General features: G+C 38.6%; 2 protein-coding genes across 4 annotated transcripts in view; one reads left to right on the forward strand and one right to left on the reverse strand.

The window, feature by feature from the left end:
- LYPLA1 (lysophospholipase 1) overlaps positions 1 to 23,687 on the reverse strand; it is a 28,388-nt gene that overhangs the window by 2,350 nt on the left and 2,351 nt on the right. For 2 of the 3 annotated variants that reach the window (XM_008143340.3, XM_054708201.1), the window contains exons 3-8: positions 9,390 to 9,455; positions 7,971 to 8,018; positions 5,710 to 5,780; positions 4,238 to 4,311; positions 3,001 to 3,102; positions 1,130 to 1,306 (exon numbers count right to left, since the gene is read on the reverse strand). In XM_008143340.3, the coding sequence (XP_008141562.1) occupies positions 1,130 to 1,306; positions 3,001 to 3,102; positions 4,238 to 4,311; positions 5,710 to 5,780; positions 7,971 to 8,018; positions 9,390 to 9,455 (538 nt within the window). Of the gene's footprint in view, positions 1 to 1,129; positions 1,307 to 3,000; positions 3,103 to 4,237; positions 4,312 to 5,709; positions 5,781 to 7,970; positions 8,019 to 8,104; positions 8,208 to 9,389; positions 9,456 to 23,687 lie in introns of all 3 variants that reach the window. The other variant, XM_054708202.1, reaches the window with a different exon arrangement.
- MRPL15 (mitochondrial ribosomal protein L15) overlaps positions 5,757 to 23,687 on the forward strand; it is a 43,711-nt gene continuing 25,780 nt past the window's right edge. Inside the window, exon 1 of the mRNA XM_054708200.1 lies at positions 5,757 to 5,821. Coding sequence (XP_054564175.1) covers positions 5,819 to 5,821 — 3 coding nt within the window. The 5' untranslated portion in view covers positions 5,757 to 5,818. The remainder of the gene's footprint in view (positions 5,822 to 23,687) is intronic.

The raw sequence follows: 23,687 nt of genomic DNA on the forward strand, positions 1-23,687 counted from the left end.
TTCCTTGCCTATTTCTCCTTCATCATTCTCTGAATCATCAGTTATTGTTCCCATCCACTCAAAAATTCTCTCTTCCTGTACTCTAATTCAACACTTAACTCCTTTGAACTCCCCCAAAGTTCTATCCCTTGAATTTTTTTCTCATGATATCCTCCCATGGTGATTCTTCATTGATCAATAATATTGATAATTATTCTAAACCTCAATTACAGGCTTGAGCTTCAGACAAGTATTTCCAATATCCCATCCTGATATCATGGGAGCACACCAATCTCTATATGGTCATTAAACTCAGTAAGTATATCTCCTTCCTGTTACCCTAAAACTGTTCCTTGTGCTACATACTTTATGAGTGGCATCATCTTCATCATCTGAGCTAGAAATATAAGGCCTCGTTGATACTTTCCTATTCCATAGACTTAATCACTAAATCCTAATGGATTCGGCTTCACTTGTTTCCAGAATATACATTATATCTTGCTTTGATTTAAAAAAAAAAAAAAGTCAATGGCTTTCTGCTGTTTAGAGAACAAGTCCATTCTCAACACAACATAAAAGCTCTGTACAATCAAGTCTTTCCTCTCTGTCTCTATTCTATGACACCTAGCTTTCCATGAGTCTACAGCCTAATGGGACAGCTTGCTTCTCCTGTCCTACAGTCTTTTCTCTGCACACTTACTATCTAAATCCTACCCTGTTCAAAATCTAGCTCTTCCATCATGATCCAGTGTCTCCTAAGATAAAGTTAATCTCAATCTCTTCAGTTTTTAAGTAACTTTAAAACTTCCAGTAGAACACATATCACATCTGCTTTCTATACAGTTACTTAGATAGATATCCTTCTCCCTTATTAAATTTTTAATATTAATGAATCCTTTCTAAATTTTAATAAAAGAAAATTTTTTTTTGGTCTTAGAATTATGTACAATGCTTGCATGTAATAGGAAATCAGTGAGTGTTTGTTGAATTAAATTGAAGAAGCTTTGATCTAAGTCCTGCTAATCTATGACTCAGAGTGAATTCATTAACTCTTTTAAAGCCCCAAATGGTCAAATATTATTTATCTTGAAATATCACATGGAAAAAGAAGCAAATTACGTCACTATAATCACTGTTTCCAGACATTTACCTGTGGACATGAACTATGCATCATGCCTTCATAGACTTTGAAGGTTACATTGGCTGGATTTACCAATGTTTTTAGCTTTTCAGCAGTAAGAGAACCAAACATTAGAGGAACTAAAGGATCAGCATCTCCATGGCACTGAAGAATAGGAATATCTCTATTAACACCACTGATAGGACCCTGCAAAAACAAAACAAACAAACCCACAAAATAAAACTAGTATTATTTATTCAAATATATAGAACATTAAGCCAGGCATTTAAAACTATAGATATGTGCATACAACATGTTATTACTTATTTTATAGGTTATATTTGGCCATAGAATTAAAATTCCTGCCATCCTTATAATCTCCACATCTCTTTATTTAAACTGTTGTAGGACATATGGATCACCCTGTCATATATTTTATGTTTTCCCAATAAATTGGTTCCTTGAAGCAGATTCTATTCTTTATCTGTTCATACTGTCCTGACATGAGGTATGTTTTAGCTGACCTATGTTATTCTCAGTTCTTATTTGACTTAAGTAAGATGGTTAAGCCCTGGCCAGGTAGCTCAGTTGGTTAGAGCATCATCCCAATAAGCCAAGGTTGCCGGTTCAACCCCAGGTCAGAGCACACCAAGAATCAACCAATGAATGCATAAATAAGTAGAACAACAAATTAATGTTTCTCTCTCTCTCTCTCTTCTTTCCAATAAATAAATAAAATAAACAAAGTTAACAAATAGCACTTAATATGTAACCAAAGAGTTACTACAGAATGACAAGGAAAAAACCCTATATTTAAAGACAAATTTGAAAATAAAATAAAGTCTACACCACTCATGTATACTATATACTGCTCTACCCTGTTGGGTATTTAGTAATTATATTTTATTTTGCAAAATCTGCTATCAGTGAGCATATTGAACATTCAAAAATATTTCTATGTATAAAAAATAGCCCTAATTTTTATATATCTTAAAATGTATCAACCATTTTATTTATTTTTAAATATATTTTATTGATTTCAGAGAGGAAGGGAGAGGGGGAGAGAGAGAGAGAAACATCAATGATGAGAGAGAATCATTGATCGGCTGCCTCCTGCTTGCCCCCCACAGGGGATTGAGCCCGTAACCTGGGCATGTGCCCTTGACTGGAATTGAACCTGGAACCCTTCAGTCCGCAGGCCAACGCTTTATCCACTGAGCCAAACCAGCTAGGGCTCAACCACTTTAAATATGAGATTTATGACAGTAGGACTTATTTCTTATTCCATTCTATGTAATCCACAATGAAGACAATGTAATGTACCCATAAAGCCTAGTAATACATCACAAAAGTCTAAGAAAATTCTGCCAGGCCAGCATGGCTCAGTGGTTGAACATTGACCTATGAACCAAGAGGTCACAGTTTGATTCCTAGTCAGGGCACATGACCAGGTTGCGGCTCAATCCCCAGTAGGGGGCGTGCAGGAGACAGCCGATGAAGGATTCTCCCTCATCACTGATGTTTCTCTCTTTCTCCCTCTCCCTTCCTCTCTGAAATCAATTAAAAATATATATTATTATAAGTTTAAGAAAATTATTTTTTAAAAAGTATGATAATATAAACTCTGGGTTTTGAGTGATTGATTACAATCGATGTATCAATGTAGGTTCATTGACTGTAATCAATGTGTCACTGTGCTGCAGAATGTCAACAGTGGGGAGGCTGTGCATGTACAGAGACAGTGGGTATGTGGGAACTTTCTGTACTTTCCACTCGATTTTGCAGTGAACCTAACACTGCTCTAAAAAAATAAAGTTTATTTAAAAAAATGACCCTCTCCCCAATGTTATCTGCTATCTCTTAGCTCAGTCATCTAATGTTGCATGAAGCAATCAGACTACCTGTGGAAATGAAGACCGAAGTGGAAGCCAGCAACTGAGTGCAGTGACACCTGCCAGTTTCTGCTGTGAGGTCAGAGCAGTGTATAAAGATAAAGCTCCTCCCTAGAAAAACAAGCAGGGAAAGTCAATGGAACACATCCTTTGTTAACAGCAACTTAAGAAGTTTCTTGTTATTAATAATGTACATAAACAAATCAAACTGGGTGGCTGATGTCAAATCAGGCAAACAAGTAGAAATACATGTACACCCCACTGTGTCCTAAAGCACACGATTCTCTACACTGAAGACCACTGTGAGAACTTAGCAACTACCCAGTCAGTCAAGACACAGTTAATCAGAGTTAACTGCTGGACTTACAACTGCCTTAGAAGCATTATAGATTCATAGTTACTATTTTCTCCTCTGAAAAGTCTTCGTATAAAATCAAATCTCATCTTAAACTAGTTTATTTTCCAAAACAGTAATTCAAGATAATGAAGACTATGTAGCAGACACCTTTAAAGTATCTGCCTACCCAGCTCACAACACCCTACATTCTAGGAACTGCATTCCCATCAGTCATCTAGATGCCATGTCACTCTGGCCACGCCCACGAGTCACTAGGCCACATGAAAACGTGAGATCCTCTCTCATCTGAGATAGCTATGTTCTTTCTCCCAGGATTCTGAAACTGGGACTCAGTGACTGTCAAGTCTGTCAGTATGGCTGGAACTGAAATATATAAACTCAAAAATTCCACAGTAATAGCAGGAGAATCTGCGACAAAAAGAGGGAAGAAATTCTCTTGTCTTCTATCTTACTGTTCCTATCAGTAGTCTCTCCTAGACATGGGGCCTTATACCTCTATTTAGAGTTTTGTTTAAAGAGCTATAGAGAGTTAACATTCCAGATTCCAATCAATTAATCTATTTTCAAGACATATTCTATAGCAGCAGTTGCCAACCTTTCGGACCTCAAGGACCACCAGTGGTCCATGGACCACCGGTTGGCAACAGTTGCATACAGTAAAACTATTGCTGAAAAGAGAAAACCAGAAAAGCAAAACAGTATGAAGTATTCTCTCAATTAGTAGTTATTTCTAGTCCATTCGAACTTAATCCAGCATTAAAGGTAAGTAGTATATCAGTTTTTATAACATCTAAAAAAAAAAGGAGATGTTATAGAAAAGGATTGAAGCCACTGACTTCTAGATAAATATACTGATGGTACTGACATACCACCCAAACTTTATCTTACCTGAGAAAATCCTCCCAAAATAATTCTGTCTGAAGGAATGCCATTCTTCACCTCTTGGTCTATCAAAGTTTTTACTAAAAACAACATGAAAGCGATATTACTAAAACTTTCAGGTCATTGATACAATTTAAATAGAAAAAAGATTTAATGACAGAAAAATACAAAGTATATTAAAAGGTCAAAACAAGTGAAAAACTTGAAGCATTCTATTAAAATAGAAAATTAGAATGCATTTTCATGATAAAACTCAGATTTTGCATGTGGTGCTTACACTGGTCAATTGTTTCTTGTTACATAATTTGTAAAACAGTTATTTCATCAATATATGAATATTCTTTTATGGATGGCCAATTCTGCTCATATATGTTTTATATTTCTCTCTTCAAGGGACCATAGGCATTTGTACCTAAAAGTTATAATTTAAAATTTTAAGTAATTAAGCAGATTGCATGGTTTGTGATTTATAGTGTTTAAACGGTTCATTCTATTATATTTTTTAAAAGACAGTATTATATTTTCCTATAGCCAGTAAAAGAAACAAGTGAGTTTTTCTTTCTGCAAAATACATTTGTGTTGGCACACATCATTAAATATATGACTTGATACCTCCTCAAATGTCCTTTTCTTTATAATCAGTCCTGAATTTTGGGAATAACTGCACCTTTAACAAATTTATCTTCTTTCTTTTTTTTTGTTTAAATTTCTTTATTGATTAAGGTATCACATATTTGTCCTCATCTCCCCATTCCCATCCCACACCCCTCCCCACGCATGCCCCCACCCCCCTGTTGTCCTTAACCACTGTCTTCTTTCATTTTTTACATATATGTAAGACTTTCATTTTTTTAAGACTAAAATTTCCTGTGACCTCCTGGTTCATGGGTCGATGCTCAACCACTGAGCCACACTAGCTGGGCAGTCCGTGTTCGTTATGCAAAAAAATAAGCAAAATTAAGACATTCATAAATCAGCATGGAATACTAACCAGAGAACAGACTTTGGAGATTCTAATACTTGTTTCATAGGAGTGTTAAATGAGATGATTTATAAGAATTACCTAGCTTTTTTAATATTACCACACTAAAATTAACCATTATATAATTTTCATTATATATATCATTATATCATTATTTTCATCCTTATTTCAAGTCTCCTTACTGAAGATAACTGGCCACAGCTATTAAACATTTTGTTATTTTCTCCATTTGATATGTAAACCAAAGCAAAATTAATTATCCAACAGTTAAAGTTTAATAACTGCCATTCCTCCCTGTCCGCCTCACCTTCACTGAGCATAGTTGAGTCCATGTGGCCATCATGGCAAACAAGTTAGAGTGTGATCAGAAAGGAAGTAAACAGCACCACCTCCCCAAGTACACATAATTGTGTAATAATTCATCAACATCAATAAAACTATTATCTACTAAAAAAATACAAGAATGCTCTTATTTATAAAACTACTCTGTACTTACCATATTCTGCTGCATGTTTAATTCCAGGTTCATCCTCCTGTGAATCTGGTGAAAGTCCAATAATATCAAACCTGGAAAATAAGGCAAAATCTTAAAAGAGTATCTACTCATGGTAAGTGCGTTTTACTAAACTCGTGGTAGTTGGGATAAAAGGGGCTGGCAAACATATTCTACTGGAACATGAAACTCAATTAAAATGTCTTCAGAGGTGAAACAATTAAATGCATGACTAACATTCTATCGTTCCTTTCATCCCAACTAGATATAGATTCTAATGTTAAGTCACAGTGCTACATAATTTTAGGATAAGAATATCTAAGAGATAATCTAGTCCAATCTTGCACCCAAGCAGGAGTCTCAACCCATACTCCTAAGAAGTTTTCAATAAATTTCAGCTACTCATTTCCTCTTCTATTGTATAAGTCAACCCCATGGAATAGACCTACTTTATTATGTCACTTTTGCATGCACTACCTCATACCTTTTGAACATAGTTATTTATACTGATCTTTATCCATACTCTGCAAAACTTTTTCATTACGTATTGTAGATACTTCAAACCAGAGACCAAGAGAAGCTTCCTTTGGCCCTTCCTACTTCTCTATCAGATTATATGTTTATTATGGTCTCTAGAGACATTAGGTAGAAATTCTGGTTCTAGACAGGAATTTTGCCAGAAAGAGAAGATTTAAAAAAACCAAAGGCCAAGGTAGGCAGGAACCTGTAAAAGTCACCAAGGAATCTGTGCTGCGCCAGCACAGCCAAGGGTTCAGAGAGCCTGAGGGAGGGCCGGCAAAGGACGAAGAAAAGACAAAGAGAATAAGCTGGGTCTAGGTGGATCTTCTGTGCCTGGCTGAGACCACAGAACAGATCCAGACTGCAAGCTGATGCTTTATTTTATAGTCAGAGGTAAACAAGGTAATTTACAATGTTGTAAGTTTCACTTGTTTTGGCAGCATTTGCTGCACCTCCCACAGCCCATTAGCTACCCAGGAAAGATCTAGGGAGCAGTCACAAGATCAAGCTTAATTATGCTAAGAGGGCTGTGCCCTCTAAGCTGGGACTTGTTTGCAGCTTTGCCAGCAGGTCAGTCCGAGGCTTAACCCTATAACTGCTCCCTACAGAATCTAAAGTTCATAAAAAAGAAAGAGCAGAGATGGGTGGGAACAAGCAGAGAGGAGGACAGCAAACTGGAAGTCCTGATGAGGTCTAAGAAAAAATGCTGTGGGAACAGGGAAGCAAACTCAAGAGATGAGTAATTATTCTTAATATCAGGTTTGAATTAAGAGACTTCAGAGATGGCACAGTTCCAGATGACAAGGCCCAAGGATGACTGTGGATGACCAACAGTGAGAGAAGAAAATGTTATCGTAGAAGAGAAGAGCCAAGGAAGTAAGTAACAAGCCAGTCAAGGTTGTGAACGAGTCATTCACACTGGATCCTGTAGTCACTCAAAAGATAAAATGGTGGCATGAAATAGAGTGGAAAGGAAAATACTAATCAGGTGTCAAAGTCATCATTTTTTAAAAGACCTGTGGCAGGAGTCTCAGAGAACTGCAGGAAACAAAATCAAAGTTTAGAAGTGGTTCAGAGGAATGAAGAACTGACTCTACCTACTATGGGGAATAGCAAAAATATCGAAAGAGGGCCCAAGAGGAAATGGCTTCCTTAAAAAATTCATCAATCTTCCCAAAAAGGGAAGAAATAGAAGTGTAAAGAAGCTGATGCGCCAAAACCAGTTTGGCTCAGTGGATAGAGCGTCGGCCTGCGGACTGAAAGGTCCCAGGTTCGATTCCGGTCAAGGGCATGTACCTTGGTTGCGGGCACAGCCCCAGTAGGGGGTGTGCAAGAGGCAGCTGATCGATGTTTCTCTCTCATCGATGTTTCTAACTCTCTATCCCTCTCCCTCCCTCTCTGTAAAAAATCAATAAAATATATTAAAAAAAAAAAGAAGAAGCTGTTGCTTAACCAGAGTAATTGCTACCTGGGGTCATTCAATGTTTGGTTACTGAAATCAACAAAGGTTTATTAAGCAGTATTTCTATTCACCCATTCTCTCCTGTTTCTCTACCTATTGGTGCAGTCCCTAAAGTTTACCCCTGAATCTAAAATATAAAAACTTTAAGTAATAAAATAAAGGTTGAATTTAAAGTGAATTATACAGCTTTGCCACTTAAATTTGCTATACACAAAAGTACCTCTGATCAAGAAAATTAAGTATAAATAAAAAGTTCTTATTGAATAAGTTAGTTCTTACTTACCAAGAAGTCATGGCCATGTTCATATTTAATGTCACAGGCATAACTGGTCTACATGGAAAGAAAAAAAATAGCAAAATTAGAGTAACTTACAAAGCATAAAACCTCATAAAATTCCATCAATTAAAGATAATTACTTGAGGCTTATGTAAAACTGCTACGATTTTAACATCTGAGGTGTTTCACTGCATCCACACCTGTACAGTTCGGTTTTGCATACCAGTAGTCTTCAAGTGTGTTCTGAAAACAGAGCAGCAGCTGGAAAGATCTAAGTTTGACAAATAAAAAATCTTTTTCCTTTCTTAACACCCTCACTTAGTACTTTCAAACCCAGCATGAGAAGGAAAACCAGTAACCAGGACAGTTGGAAATGAATAAAATATGAAACTCTGGCTAAGGGGCTAAAGTTATGACCAATTTGTTGAACAGGTACTAGAGCATCAATTCCCATGTGCTCAGATTACAATTTTTTGCTTGTTTTCTAGTTCTTAGATATATATCTGCTTGTTTAAGAGATCATTAAATAAGATAAATATAATTTTTGCCTAAGTGTTCTTTACACCCAATTCAACTTTATGATGAAAAATTTGCTGGACAACCTGAATGTAACTAGGTACAAAAGAAAAGAAAAATAAATATACTAGGACTACATCTCACCGCTATTTTCCTGAGTCATGAAACAAGTATAGCTTAGAGATTATAAAATCTTATCAAAATTTCTTGAAGAAATAAAACTTTCCTAGGTTGGGAAACAGCCTTAAACCAAATCCAATTCTTGGGCCAGTAACAATATAGCAAAATTTCCAATATAATCAACAATTCTATTTCTTGGAAACAGGACTGTTTTCTTACCTAATCTCAGGTATTTTTCCTCTTACCATTTCCACTTTCATATTTATCACCTTGACTGCTACTACTACTTCTGAGGATGAATTACTAAACTACTGACATGTATATAATCCCATTTGTCTCCTCAGCAGCCTTTGATCTACAGACTTGCCCCACCGGTGTGGCTCAGTGGTTGAGCGTCGACCCATTAACCAGGAGGTGGTCACCGTTCCATTCCCGGTCAGGGCACATGCCCGATTGTAGACTTGATCGACTCTGCAACCTAGGTATGTGCCCTGACCAGGAATAAAAAACACAGCCTTTTTGGTGTACAGGACAATGCTCTAACTAAGCCACCCCAGCTGGGCATTAATCTTTATTTTTTTTACCATTTTTAAATTTTATTTTTCAATTACAGTTTACATTCAATATTACTTTGTATTAAGTTCAGGTGTACTCTAATCGTTACTTTTAAACTGAATATTTAAAAGATAAAAATTAATTATATTCAAATGCTTTTCTAGAAAAGTAAAGCTATTACAATTATTCCTCTCCAGATTCTGAATCACAAGCCTAAAGATTAAAAACACTTACGCATGCGGGCAGATATATTTGATATGTGATCTTCTGATACGTGCAAAGGCTTCTTCCCATCCATGCCTGGTAGAGAAATTATTTGAACAATGCCATTAGATACTGTTTTTGTTAATGCCCTAATAAACTAGTATCAGAATAGTATTATTAAAAAGTTTGTGAAAATAAATGTTAACCCCTTAAAATATCTTAAAAGTGTGGGCCATCGATGCTATTAAAATACCAGCACCAATCTAGAAACAACCCAAAGACTATTGTTTCAACTTTATCTATGGATAAAGGTAATTTCTTGTGATTTCTGAAAAGAATTGTTTTCTTTTATGTATTTCCACAGGTCTTTAGAATTTATAAAACATATATTTTATCTCTTTATAACTTCATAATGTGCCTAACAAGTTAGGCAAGACATAATTCACATTTACATTTTTAAAAAGCCTCATAGGAGTAAAGTAAATCAGCTGTCTGGTATCTCTCTATGGTTACTACACTATTAAAAATAAACTTAACTAGCTTTGCAAATAGTATACTTGGATTTTAATGTACAAAAGCAGCAATATTATGCAGCAATGATAAATACCTGGTTTATGAACTGCCACTACCAGATTCTGGGTCCAGACCAGAAATTTACCACACTCTGTGCCACTCAGAGACCTTTTCAACATGGTACTCCAAGCATTTAAAATACAAAACCTATCTACTACCCCTGCAAAGGATAACAGTATAGCACATTATAAAATGTGCCATCATGGGCATTGTCAATACTAATTTTATGTATGCTGTTTCAACTTCTCTTTTTTGTTTTTGTTTATTGTGTTTTCTATTGCAGGCTTTGTGCCAATAACTGGGGGAAACTAAATAAGCCCTAAACATCATTTTATTATTTTAGCTCATTACAGCTTTGAGAATGTGTAGTCACTAAAGATAACACTTATAAAACACAATTTCCCACCTATTAGAGTCCAAACTGGAATAGTTGCAATTATGTACCTCAAAGCATTACTCAATATAATAAAAGCTTGATTTAACGAGGCTGACATCCTCACACATTTATATTTTATAAAGTAAAGCCACTTTAAAAGTTTATTAGGAAGTAAAGACAAGTTAATGGTGACTACAGAAACAGAATAAAATAAAATTTTAAATTTTGTATTTTAATTTTAGAATTTCTTAAAACAGTAAAATCTCAGCTATTTTTCCACACCAAAGGGTTCTTAAGGCTGACTTTTTAAATACTCATGCCATTATGTAGCTCTCATATGTATATATGCATACATTTGGCTAAAAATAAAAAAGCTAAAGTCCAGTGTGGTAAAGTATAAGAGCTTTAGGATATAGACTCTACAGTTCAAAGATCTTCTGGTTTATTCACTAACTAGAGGCCCAGTGCATGAAATTTCTGCACAGGTAGGGTCCCTAGCGGCTGTCAGCTGCAGGCTGGCTGCCAGCCGGGGCCTCCCTTCATTCCGCACCGCCCCCTGGAGGTCAGCACACGTCATAGAGAGCAATTGAACTCCTGGTCAGTTGAACTCCCGAGGGGACACTTTACCTATTAGGCTTTTATATACATACACTAGAGACCCGGTGCACGAATTCATGCATAGGTGGGGTCCCTTGGCCTAGCCAGAGATCTGGGCTGATCGGCGCGTCTTGCCCAGTCCCAATCGGGGCCACAGGAGGTTGGCTGGCCAGGGAGAGGGGCTGGGAGGCGGAGGGGCTGAGAGAGATTGGCTGGCCACGGGAGGTTGGCTGTGGGAGCACACTGACCACCAGGGGGCAGCTCCTGTGTTAAGCGTCTGCCCCCTGGTGGTCAGTGTACACCTTAGCGACTGGTCGACCAGTCTTTCCAGCAATGGTCGCTTAGGCTTTTATATATATAGGTAGATTCCTGTATGAGGTGAGGCTGTTAATGAGTTCCTTTTCAATTATGCAACACAAATATGTAGTGAAGCAATATGTCACATTAAACCTTAACTATTTGTGATTCTACCCACTATTTGTGTCCAAAATTGGAATCTCACAATTATTGGTATGAATTACTCATCTCTATTTTGTGCTATACACATAGTCTTTGGCCAACACTAGACTAATGGAACAGGCCAGGAAAATACCTTTCTTATAACAAAACACATGTTAAAGAAAAAGAAAAGCCAGAAGTGAAATTAAAAAAAACAATCATAGTTATCCTACATGCATGAAAGATACAAAAATTAAGATATGGGCTATGTCCTCCGTGAACCTACAATCAAGCATGTTTGATAGCACAATCAAGAAAAACAAAATCAACATTTCAATGAATGTGTTTCTATTTTTATGGGAATTTGCTGTATCAACAGTTTTATAATGTACTTTTTTGCACGTAAATGGCTGGAATTCTAATTTACCAAATATTCTTCTTTAGTTGGACAATTTAGTTGGCAAAATGGATAAAAATACTTGATTCAACTATATGCTGTGAAGAAAAGACTCACTTGAGATCCAAAGACACAAACAAGTTAAAAATGAATGGACGGAAAACAATATTCCATGCAAATAATAAACAAGAGAGCAAAGGTGGTTACACTAACATCAGACAAAATAGACTTTAAATAAAAAAAGGTTAAGAGATAAAGGAGGACATTATATATTAATAAAAGTTTCAATACAGCAAGACATATTAATTATGAACATTTATGCTCACAATGATATACCATCAAAATACATGAAGCAAAACCTGAAACAATTTAAGGGAGAAGCCGGCAGGTCTACAACAGTAGCTGAAGACTTCAATACCCTCCTCTCAATTAATGGATAGAACAACCAGACAGAAAAAAAGTAAGGAAACAAGAGACTCAACATAATAAACCACCTAGGTCTAACAAACATATACACAGCACTCTACCCAACAACAGCACACATATTCTTCTCAAGTACAACTGGAACATTTTCCAGGGCAGACCATAAGTTAGGCCACAAATTAAGTCTCAATAGGTCTTAAAAGACAGATATCGTACAACGTATCTTCTCAGACCACACAGGATAATTAGAGATCAGTAGAAAAGTAAAATTGAAAATTCACAAAACTGTGGATACGAAAAAGTTTTATTTTTTGTTTTTCTATATAGCAATTTTATTGAGATGTAATTAATATATTCAGTTCACCTCCTAAAAGTGTACAACTTTTATTTTTTTAATATCACCACAATCAATTTTAGAGCATTTTTATCACATTAAAAAAAAACTTGTACCCCTTAATAGTCACTCCCCTTTTGCCCCCCTAATCCCCTTGCTCTAGTAGTAGGCTGGAACAGCAGCACACTAATCTATTTTCTGCCTCTACACATTTGCCTCCTCTGGACATTTCATATAGATGGAATCATCCTTTGTGAATGGCTTTCTTTCACTTAGCACATTGTTTTCATTCATCCACATTGTAAGAGTACTTACTCTTTATGGCCAAATAAAATTCTGTTGTATGGCTATACCATTATTTAACTATTAATCAGTTGATGGACATTTGGGTTGTTTATACTGTTTTGCTATTATGACTATTGCTGAGGTGGACATTTGTGTACATGTTTTTGTGTGGATATGTTTTCAATTCTCTTGGGTATATATCTAGGAGTGGAATTTCTGGATTGTGTAGTAACTTTGTTTCACAGTTTGAGAAACTGTCAGAATGTTTTCCAAAGCATTTTATATTCCCATGAGCAGTGTAAAAAGATACCAATTTCCCCATATCCTTGTCAACACTTGTTATTATTTGTCTTTTTTATTACAGACATCCTAGTAGGTGTGAAGAGGTAACTCACTGTGGATCTTTTAAATTCATTTTTCTTATGTGATACAACTGACATATAGCATTGTATTATTCTTAGGTGTACAACGCAAATTATTTGATATATGTATATATTGCAAAATGACTATCTCAATAAGTTAACATCCATCAACACAAAGTAACAAATTTTCCTTATAAGAACTTATGGTTTACTCTCTTAGCACCTTTCAAATGTAGCATACAATACTGTTAATATATAGTCCATTACATCTCCAGGACTTTTTTATCTTATAACTGGAAGCCTGTATCTTTTTACTACCTTTTCCTATTTCACCCATACCCCCACCAGCTGCCTGTGACAACCACAATTCTTTTTTCTTAGATTCCACATGTGAGATAACGTAGTGTTTGTCTTTCCTGTCTGACTTGAGTTCCACCCATGTTGTTCCAAATGGCAGGGTTTCCTTCTTTTTACGACAGAGTAATATCCCATGTGTGTGTGCATTTCTTTATTCCTTCATCCACTAATGGACAATTAGGTGGTTTCCATGTCTTGGTAATCCTATATAATAAAGAGGTAATGTGCAAATTAACCCTCACATGATGGCTGCCTATGACCAGGCCGGCAGGGGGGTTAGTGAGGGACAACCAAAGGACTGAACAAAGAGGCTACTGGGGCAACCAGGCCAGCAGGGGGGTTAGTGAGGGAACAAGCAGACTGCATGGGGCAACCAGGTCAGCAGGAGGGTTAGTGAGGGACTACCAAACAACTGAACAGCAGGCTGCAAGGGGTGACCAGGCCGGCGGGGGGTGCCATGAGGGGTGACCAGACCTGCAGAGGGGGCAGTTGGGGGCAACCAGGCCGGCAGAGGGGGCAGTTGGGGGCGACCAGGCCAGCAGAGGAGACAGTTGGGGGTGACCAGGCCGGCGGGGGTTGGGGGACAGTTAGGGGCAATCAGACTGGCACGCAGAGGCAGTGAGGGGTGACCAGGCAGGCAGGCAGGTGGACGATTAGGAGCCAGCAGTCCAGGATTGGAGAGGGTGCATGCAGGCTGGGCTGTGGACCCCCCCCACACACACAAATTTCATGCACTGGGCCTCTAGTCTATATATAAAAGCCTAAGCAACTGTTCAACCGTTCGACTGGTAGCTATGATGCGCACAGACCACAAGGGGGCAGGCGCTCAATGTACAGGCATGGAAACACAGAACAGACTGATGAATCTCAGAGGGAAGGGGGGATGAGGGAAAGAAATTAACCAAAGATCTTACATGCATACTAGAGTCTCTGCACCGGTGGGGTCCCTCGGCCTGGCCTGTGGGGATCAGACTGAATCCGTGCACTGGGCTTCCGACATCCCCCAAGGGGTCCTGGATTGTGAGAGGGTGCAGGCCAGTATGCAAGGGTTCCCCTTTTCCATATCCTTACCAACTCTTGTTGGTGGATTTGATTGGCATTCTGACAGGTGTGAGGTGCTATCTCATTGCGGTTTTAATTTGCAATTCTCTGATGATTACTGACATTGATCTTTTCATATGTCTATTGGCCACATGTATGTTCTCTTTGGAGAAATATCCATTCAGATCCTCTGCCCAATTTTTATTTGGATGTTTTTTTTAGCATTGAGTTATATGAGTTCTTTAGAAATTTTGGATTATTAAACCCTTATCAGCTGTATCATTGGTGACTATCTTCTTCCATTCAGGAGGCTTTCTGTTTTGTTGATGGTTTGCTGTGTAAAACCTTTTTAGTTTGATATAGTCCCATTTTTTAAAAATTTCTTGTTTCCCTTGCCCTAGGTCAGTGGTTGGCAAACTCATTCGTCAACAGAGCCAAATATTAACAGTACAACGATTGAAATTTCTTTTGAGAGCCCAATTTTTTAAACTTAAACTTCTTCTAACGCCACTTCTTCAAAATAGACTCGCCCGCCGTGGTATTTTGTGGAAGAGCCACACTCAAGGGGCCAAAGAGCCGCATGTGGCTCGTGAGCCGCAGTTTGCCAACCATAGCCCTAGGTGATATATAAAAAACAATATTTCTGCCCTAGCCAGTTTGGCTCAGTGGACAGAGCATCGGCCTGTGGACTGAAGGGTCCCAGGTTCGATTCCAGCCACGGGCACATGCCTGGGTTGTGGGATCGATCCCCAGTAAGGGGCGTGCAGGAGGCAGCCAATCAATGATTCCCTCTCATCATTGATGTTTCTATCTCTCCCCCTCTTCCTTCCTCTCTGAAATATATATATACACACACACACACACACACACACACACACAATATTTCTAAGAGAAATGTCTGAGATTTTACTGCCTGTTTTCTTCTAGTTTAATGGTATCAAGTCTTACATTTAAGTCTTTAATCCATTTTGAGTTTACTCTTGTATAATAAACTCAACATGGATATCAAAATCTAGTGTAAAAAGGTGGACTAGTGTTTTTTTCCCCCTCATGTTTCTGTCCAATTTTCCCAACACCATTTACTGAATAGACTGTCTTTACCCCCTTGTATATTCTTGCCTCATTTGTCAAATATTAATTGCCCATATAGGCATGGGTTTATTTCTGGGCTCTCTATTCTGATCCATTGATCTATATGTCTGTTTTTATGCCAGTACCATGCTGTTTTATGATAGCCTCATAATACAGTTTCATATCAGGTAGTGTGATACCTCCAACTTTGTTTTTTCTCAAGAATGCAGTGGCTATTCGAGGTCTTTTGTGGTTCCATATAAATGTTTGGATTATTTGTTCTAGTTCTGTGAAATACACCAATGATATTTTGATAGGAACTGCATTACATCTATAAATTGCTTTGGGTCATCTGGATATTTTAACAATGTTAATTCTTCCTATCCATGAGCAAGAGCACAGTATATGCTTTCATTTATTTGTATCTTCTTCAGTTGCTTTCTTCAGTGTCTTATAAATTTCTGAGTATAGGTCTTTGACCTCCTTGGTTAAATTTATTCCTAAGTTGTTTTTTTTTTAAATCCTCACTTGAGGATTTTTTTTATTGATTTGAGAGAGAGAGGAAGGGAGAGGGAGAGGAAGAGAAACATCAATGTGCAAGAGAAACATCACTCGGCTGCCTCCCCTAAGCACCCTAACTTGGGATCAAACCCACAACCAAGCTATGTGTCCTAACCTGGAATTGAACTCACAACCTTTTTGGTGTTTGGATGACGCTCAACTAACTGAGCCACCTGGCTGGACTTTTATTTTTTGATATAATTGTAAATGGGATTATTTTCTCAGTTTGCCTAATAGTCCATTATTGGTTTATAAAAATATAACAGATTTCTGAATATTTATTTTGTATCCTGCTAATTTACTGAGTTTATCAGATCTAGTAGGTTTTTTGTGGAATCTTTATGGTTCTCTATATATAGTATTGTCATCTGCAAATAATGACAGTTTTACTTCTATTCCAATTTGAATGTCTTTTATTTCTTCTTCTTGTCTGATTATTTTGGCCAGGACTTCCAGTACTATGTTGATTAAGAGTGGTGAAAGCAGACCTCCCAGTCTTGTTCCCAATCTTAAGGGAAATACTTTTAGTTTGTCCCCTTTGAGTATGACATTAGCTGTGGGTTCATCATATATGGCCTGTATTATGTGGAGGTATATTCTCTCTATTCCCACTATGCTGAGTTTTTATCATAAATAGGTGTTGGGCTTTGTCAAATGTTTTTCTGCATCTAATGACATGATCATGTGGTTTATATCCTTCATTTTGTATTATGTTAATTGGTTTGCAGATATTGTACCAACCTTACACCCCAATAATAAATCTTATTTGATCATGGTGTATGATATTTTTAATATATTGCTGGAATAGGTTTGCCAATAGTTTGCTGAGGATTTTTGCATCTATGTTTATCAGGGATATAGGCCTATAATTTTTTTCTTTGTAGTATTTTTATCTGGTTGTGAAATTAGGATAATGCTGGCCTCATAAAGTACGCTTGGGAGTCTTCCCACCTCCTGAATTTTTTGCAATAATTTGAGAAAGACAGGTGTCAGTTCTTGGAATGTTTGGTAAAATTCACCTGTGAAGCCTTCTGGTCCAGGACTTTCATTTGTTGGGAATTTTTTCTTTTTATTACTGCTTTGATTTCATTAGTTGTAATCAGTGTGTTCAGATTTTCTTGATTGTTTTAGAAGATTGTATGTTTCTATGTGTTTACCCATTTCTTCCAGATTGTCCGATTTGTTCGCATATAGTTGTTTGTAACATTTTCTTATAATTCTTTGTATTTCTGTGTTGTCAGTTATTAGTTCTTTTTTTTTAAGTTAAAAAGAAGTATCTCAAACCAACAATTTAAAATTTACAACTTAAGGAAATAGAAAAAAAAACAAAAACTAAATCCAAAGCCAGCAGAAGGAAGGAAATACTTTAAAATTAGGGCTGAGATAATACGAAATAGAGAATAGAAAAACAATAGAGAAAATGAATGCAACCAAAAATTGGTTCTTCAAAAATATCAACAAAATTGACAAACTTTTAATTAGATGGACAAAATAATGAGAAGACTCAAGTTACTAAAATCATTAATAACAGTGAGTACATTTTTACTGGTTCAATAGAAATAAAAATGATTATAAGAGTATTATGAACAATTGTGTGCCAAAGAACTGGATAACCTAGATAAAACGGATAAAATCTTATAAACACAAAACCTACTGAGACTAAATCATGAAAAAGTATAAAATTTGAAGACCTATAACCATTAAGGAAATTGAATCAGTAATCAAAACTCTCCCCCAAAAGAAAAGGGACCTGATGCCTTCACTTGTGAATTCTACCAAACATTTAAATACCAATCCTTCTGAAACTCTTCCAAAAAAGTTTGAGAGGAAGGAACACTATCTAACTCATTCTTTGAGGCCAGCATTACTCTTGTACTAGAGCCAGACAAAGACATTACAAGGAAAGAAAATTACAGACCTTAAAAATGTGTGTCAGGGGAGAAAATTGTGCAAATAATACAGAAAGAAGGAGAAGTGAGAAACCACAAGGCCACAAAAGGCAGTGAGAATACCTTAGTGTAGTTGGTTGAACAATAACCCCAAAATTCATATTCACCAGGAACCTCAGAATACGACCTTATTCGGAAACAGGCTGTTCACACAGGTAATTTGGTTAATATGAGATCATAGTGAGGTAGGGTGGGTTCTAAATCTAGTAAACAGTGTCCTTATCAAGAACAGAGAACACTTATAAACAGCATTTGAAAAGCTGATGTAAAGAGAGAGGCGGAAATTAGAAATACATTGCTACAAGCCAAGGAATGCCAGGAGCCATCACAAACAAAAAGGCAAAGGATTCTTCCTTAGAGCTCTCGGAGGGAATGTATACAGTCCTTCTGATACTTTGATTTTGGACTTCTAGCCTCTTGAACTACCGGAACACATTCCTATTGTTTTTAAGCCATCTATTTTGTAGTTATTTGTTATGGCCCCAGGCAGTGGCTGACTTTGCATCTCCCAGGAGGCCCCAGAGCCAGTGCACCTGATGGACAGCTTCAGACCATACCATATTACAATCCTCCATATCCACAATTGACACCTCAAGGGGTAGACTCAATGAGCACCAAAGCCCCACTGAAGTAAGTCCTGCTCTATAGTGGTGTCTCCTACACAGCAGCTCTTCCCCTGTAGATGCAGCTGGTTCTCACAGCAATTGGCCTGGAGGTCAAGTCCTCCCAGTGACACTAACAGCAATCAAGGCTCAACTACAACAAGACTGTGCACACAGCCTACACAGGGGCGCACCTAAAGTGTCCAGTTCAGGAGAAACCAAGATGGCAGCATAAGGTAAACACCTAATTGTTGCCTGCCACAACAATTTTGAAACTACAACTGGAAAACAGAGCACACACCGTCCAGAACCACCGGAAAGCTGGCAGAGTGGAAAACCTACAACTAGAGAAAAAAAGAGAGGGGGACGCTGAGCCTCAGGAGCTGTGGAGGTGCGGAGATCCGTGAGCGCCGCAGGGGCCGGCGGCTGAATACGCGGCAGGCTTGCTCGCAGCGCGCGGAGAGGGAGGGCAGCAGACGCTGCGTGGCTAGCTTTCTCGTTTGGGAGAAAAACAAAACCTCCCGACTGCACTGAAATCCAGCTGCGGTCGGGGAGAAACTGGTCTATTTGGCAGCGGGTGAGGCTCGAAAGCTGCCTTCTCTCAGAGGCGCGCGGCCATTGATTAGGGCACGAAGAAACCAGCCCTCTTAGGGCGGCGCGGACGGAATCCAAGTTTGTCTGCGCCATTCTGAGACTCCGCCCCATCCAAGCTGAGCACAGCCCTCCCAGTGACTGGATTTCTCGTTTGGGAGAAAAGCAAAACCTCCGGTCTGCACTGAAATCCAGCCCCAGCTGGGGAGAAACTGGTCTGTTAGGCAGCGGGAGAGGCTCAAAAGCTGCCTTCTCTCAGAGGTGCGCAGCCATTAATTCGGGCACAGAGAAACTGACCCTCTTAGGGCGGCGCGGACGGAAACCAAGTTTGTCTGCCCCATTCTGAGACTCCGCCCCATCCAAGCTGAGCACAGAAGCTCTCCCAGCGGAGACACTGCTGATCCTCACAGCCAACTGGCTTGGAGATCAACTCCCGCCAGTGATACCAACAATCCCAACCACTCTGAACTCTAGTTTCTGGGGACACGCGGGGGACCCAGACGCCTACGGGACTCTCGGCCATCGGTCGGAGAGAAGAGTGACTTTTCTGTCGGTGTGGACGACACCAGATTTCAACCACTCTCATAAGGGACACATTCAAGAGGTAGACTCAGTGAGCACCAAAGCCCTACTGTGTCTCCAGCACAGCAATTCTTCCGTTATAGACACAGCAGGCCCTCACAACCAATTGGACCGGAGGTAAATTCCTCCCAGTGTACCAACAGCAATCAGGGCTTTTAACTACACCAAGACTTTCCACTCAGCCCACAAAGGGGAGTACCAAGAGCGACCACCTAGGGTGATTGGGGAAGCTGAGCTACTGGCCCCTATAGGTCACCGACCACACAAAGCCACTCCATCAACACAGGGAGGCAGCCAAAATGTGGAGACATCGAAGTATGTCACAAGTAGGAGAAATAGATGAAAGCAAACTAATGGACGACACAGTGTTCAGAACCATATTTATAAGGTTACTCAAGAATCTTCTAAAAACCGCTGAGAAACTTGAAGAGACCTTCAAGGACCTTAATGAGAATACCAAAAAAATGGGAAAGGACCAGTCAGAAATTATGCATACACTGTCTGAAATAAAGAATATACAGAGTAGACCACCGCACCTGAAGAGTCAAACCAAAGATCTGGAATATGAGGAAGAAAAAAACACCCAACCAGAGAGGCGGAAAGAAAGAAGAATCCAAAAGTGTGAGGATAGCATAAGGAGCCTCCGGGATGGCTTTAAGCGTACCAATATCCGAATTTTTGGGGTGCTAGAAGAGAGAGAGCAAGATACTGAAAACCTATTTGAAGAAATAATGACAGAAAACTTCCCCCACCTGGTGAAAGAAATGGACTTACAAGTTCAGGAAGCGCACAGAACCCCAAACAAGAGGAATCCAAAGTGGACCACACCAAGACACATCATAATTAAAATGCCAAGGGCAAAAGACAAAGAGAGAAACTTACAAGCAGCAAGAGAAAAACAGTTAATTACCTACAAGGGAGCACCCATACGACTGTCAGCTGATTTCTCAACAGAAACTATGCAGGCCAGACGGGAATGGCAAGAAATATTCAAAGTGATGAATAGCAAGAACCTACAACCAAGACTACTCTACCCAGCAAAGTTATCATTCAGAATTGAAGGGCAGATAAAGAGCTTCACAGATAAGAAAAAGCTAAAGGAGTTCATCACCACCAAACCAGTATTATATGAAATGCTGAAAAATATTCTTTAAAAAGAGGAAAAAGAAGAAAAAAGTAAAGATAAAAATTATGAACAACAAATACATATCTATCAACAAGTGATTCTAAAAATCAAGTGAATTAAAAATCTGAGGAACAGAATAAACTGGTGAACATAATAGAATCAGAGGCATAGAATGGGAGTGGATTAATAATTCTCAGGGGGAAAGGGGTGTCTGTGTGGGGGGTATGGGAAGAGACTGGTCAAAAATCATACACCTATGGATGAGGACAACGGTGGGGAGGGAACCGGGTGATGGGGAGATATGGGGGGGGGGGGGAAGGAGAAACAATTGTAATAATCTGAACAATAAAGATTTATTTAAAAAAAAAAAATAAAGTGTCCAGTTCAGGTGACTAGGAAGGCTGAACCACTGGGCCCTACAGGACACCTGCTATACAAGGCCACTCTACCAATTCCAGGAGATATAGCAGCTCTACCTAATACATAAACAAACACAGGGAAGCAGTCAAAATACGGAGATGAAGAAACATGTCACAAATGAAACAAGTGAAGAAATCTCCAGAAAAAGAATTAAATGAAATGGAAGCAAGCAAACTACAGTGGAACTTCGTTTCTCAAACTTAATTCATTCCAGAAGTCTGTTCAAAAACCGAATCATTTTTTCCGATTAGAAACAATGTAAATTGAATTAATCTGTTCCAGACCCCCAAATAATTCTGTTTTAACCTTTCTTATATATAGTACATGTCTAATGTACTGTCTAATCTATAAATAAACACTTTAAAAACAAAAAGGACATGAAAATTTAACAAAAAGGAAAGAAAATATACAATAAAAAATGAAAATTTAATAATAATTAATAACAACCAAAGCAGAAAAACACAAAAATATTCACAGTACAATATCCAGAGATTTTAACAGTGGTAAACTGATTCATACTCGCACATTCTCTTCTTTGTTGCCTGAGAGACTTGCGACTGATCAGTTATCAGCATGAAAGGGTTGTCAGGTTGAGAAGCAAGTTGCTCAAGATGGGAGACATTTGAGAATCGAGGTTTGACTACTGGATATAGATTTCAAAACAAAGGTTATAAGGTTGCTCAAGGATCTTAATGAGAGCTTCAAGAGACTCAATGAGAGCTTCAAGGGACTTAGTGAGAATGTCAAAGACATGAAAAAGGACCAGTCAGAAATTAAGCATACACTAACTGAAATGAAGAATAATTTACAGAGATTCAACAGATTATTTTGAGAATCAAATCAATGATTTGGGATATAAGGAAGCAAAAAACACCCAATCAGAAGAGCAAAAAGAATCCAAAAATATGAAGATAATGTAAAGAGCCTTTGGGACAACTTCAAGGGTACCAACATTTGAGAGAGAGCAAGATACTGAAAATCTATTTGAATAAATAATGACAGAAACTTCTACCTAGCAAAAGAAATAGACTTCCAAGTCCAGGAAGCTCAGAGTCCCAAACCAGAGGAACCCAAAGAGGCCCACACCAAGACACATCATAGTTGAAATGCCAAGGGTTAAAGACAAAGAGAGAATCTTAAAAGCATCAAGAGAAAAGCAGTTGGTTACCTACAAGGAAGTACCCATACGACTGTTAGCTGATTTCTCAACAGAAACTTTGCAGGGCGGAAGGGAGTGGCAAGAAATATTCAAAGTGATGGATAGCAAGGACCTACAACCAAGATTACTCATTTAGAATTGAAGGTCAGATAAAGAGCTTCACAGACAAGAAAAAGTTAAACAAGTTCATCACCAGTATTACATGAAATGTTGAAGGGTATTCTTTAAGAAGAGGAAAAAGAAAAAAAAAAAAAATATAAACAATAAATACATATCTATCAACAATCAAAATAAACAAGGAATCTAATGCACAAAATAAACTGATAAATAAATCAGAACCAGAGACATAGAAACATGAAACAGACTGATGAATCTCCGAGGGAAGGATGGGAGGGGGTGGGAAGAGATTAACCAAAGATCTTATATGCTTACTAGAGGCACGGTGCATGAAATTCGTGCATGGCTACGGTCCCTAAGCCTGGCTGGCGATCAGGGCTGATCTGTGGGGCGACCGGCGGGGCAATCACCTTGGCCGGCCTGGCGCTGCCTGCTCACCACACACCCCCCCCCCCCCCCCTCCACCACTGCAGCTGGTTGCCTCCTTCTGCAGGAGGAGACCAGTGATGCGATTTTTTTAAAAAATACTTTATTGATTTTTTTTACAGAGAGGAAAGGAGAGGGATAGAGAGTTAGAAACATCGATGAGAGAGAAACATCGATCAGCTGCCTCCTGCACACCCCCTACTGGGGATGTGCCTGCAACCAAGGTACATGCCCTTGACCGGAATCAAACCTGGGACCCTTCAGTCCGCAGGCTGACGCTCTATTCACTGAGCCAAACCGGTTAGGGCCCGGTGATGCGATTTGCAGGGGGGTGGGGGGGGTCCCACTGGCACCTGCCTTGGCTGGCCTGGGGGCAGCTCCTGTGTTAAGTGTCTGCCCCCTGGTGGTCAGTGTGCATCCTAGCAACCGGTCATTCCACCGATCGTTCCACCGTTTGGTTGATTTGCATATTAGGCTTTTATTATATAGGAAGGAGGATATGCGTTACCTATGGACACAGACAATAGGGTAGTGAAGGTCT

This window comes from Eptesicus fuscus, chromosome 19 (genome assembly GCF_027574615.1).
Source record: "Eptesicus fuscus isolate TK198812 chromosome 19, DD_ASM_mEF_20220401, whole genome shotgun sequence".
Taxonomy (NCBI): domain Eukaryota; kingdom Metazoa; phylum Chordata; class Mammalia; order Chiroptera; family Vespertilionidae; genus Eptesicus; species Eptesicus fuscus.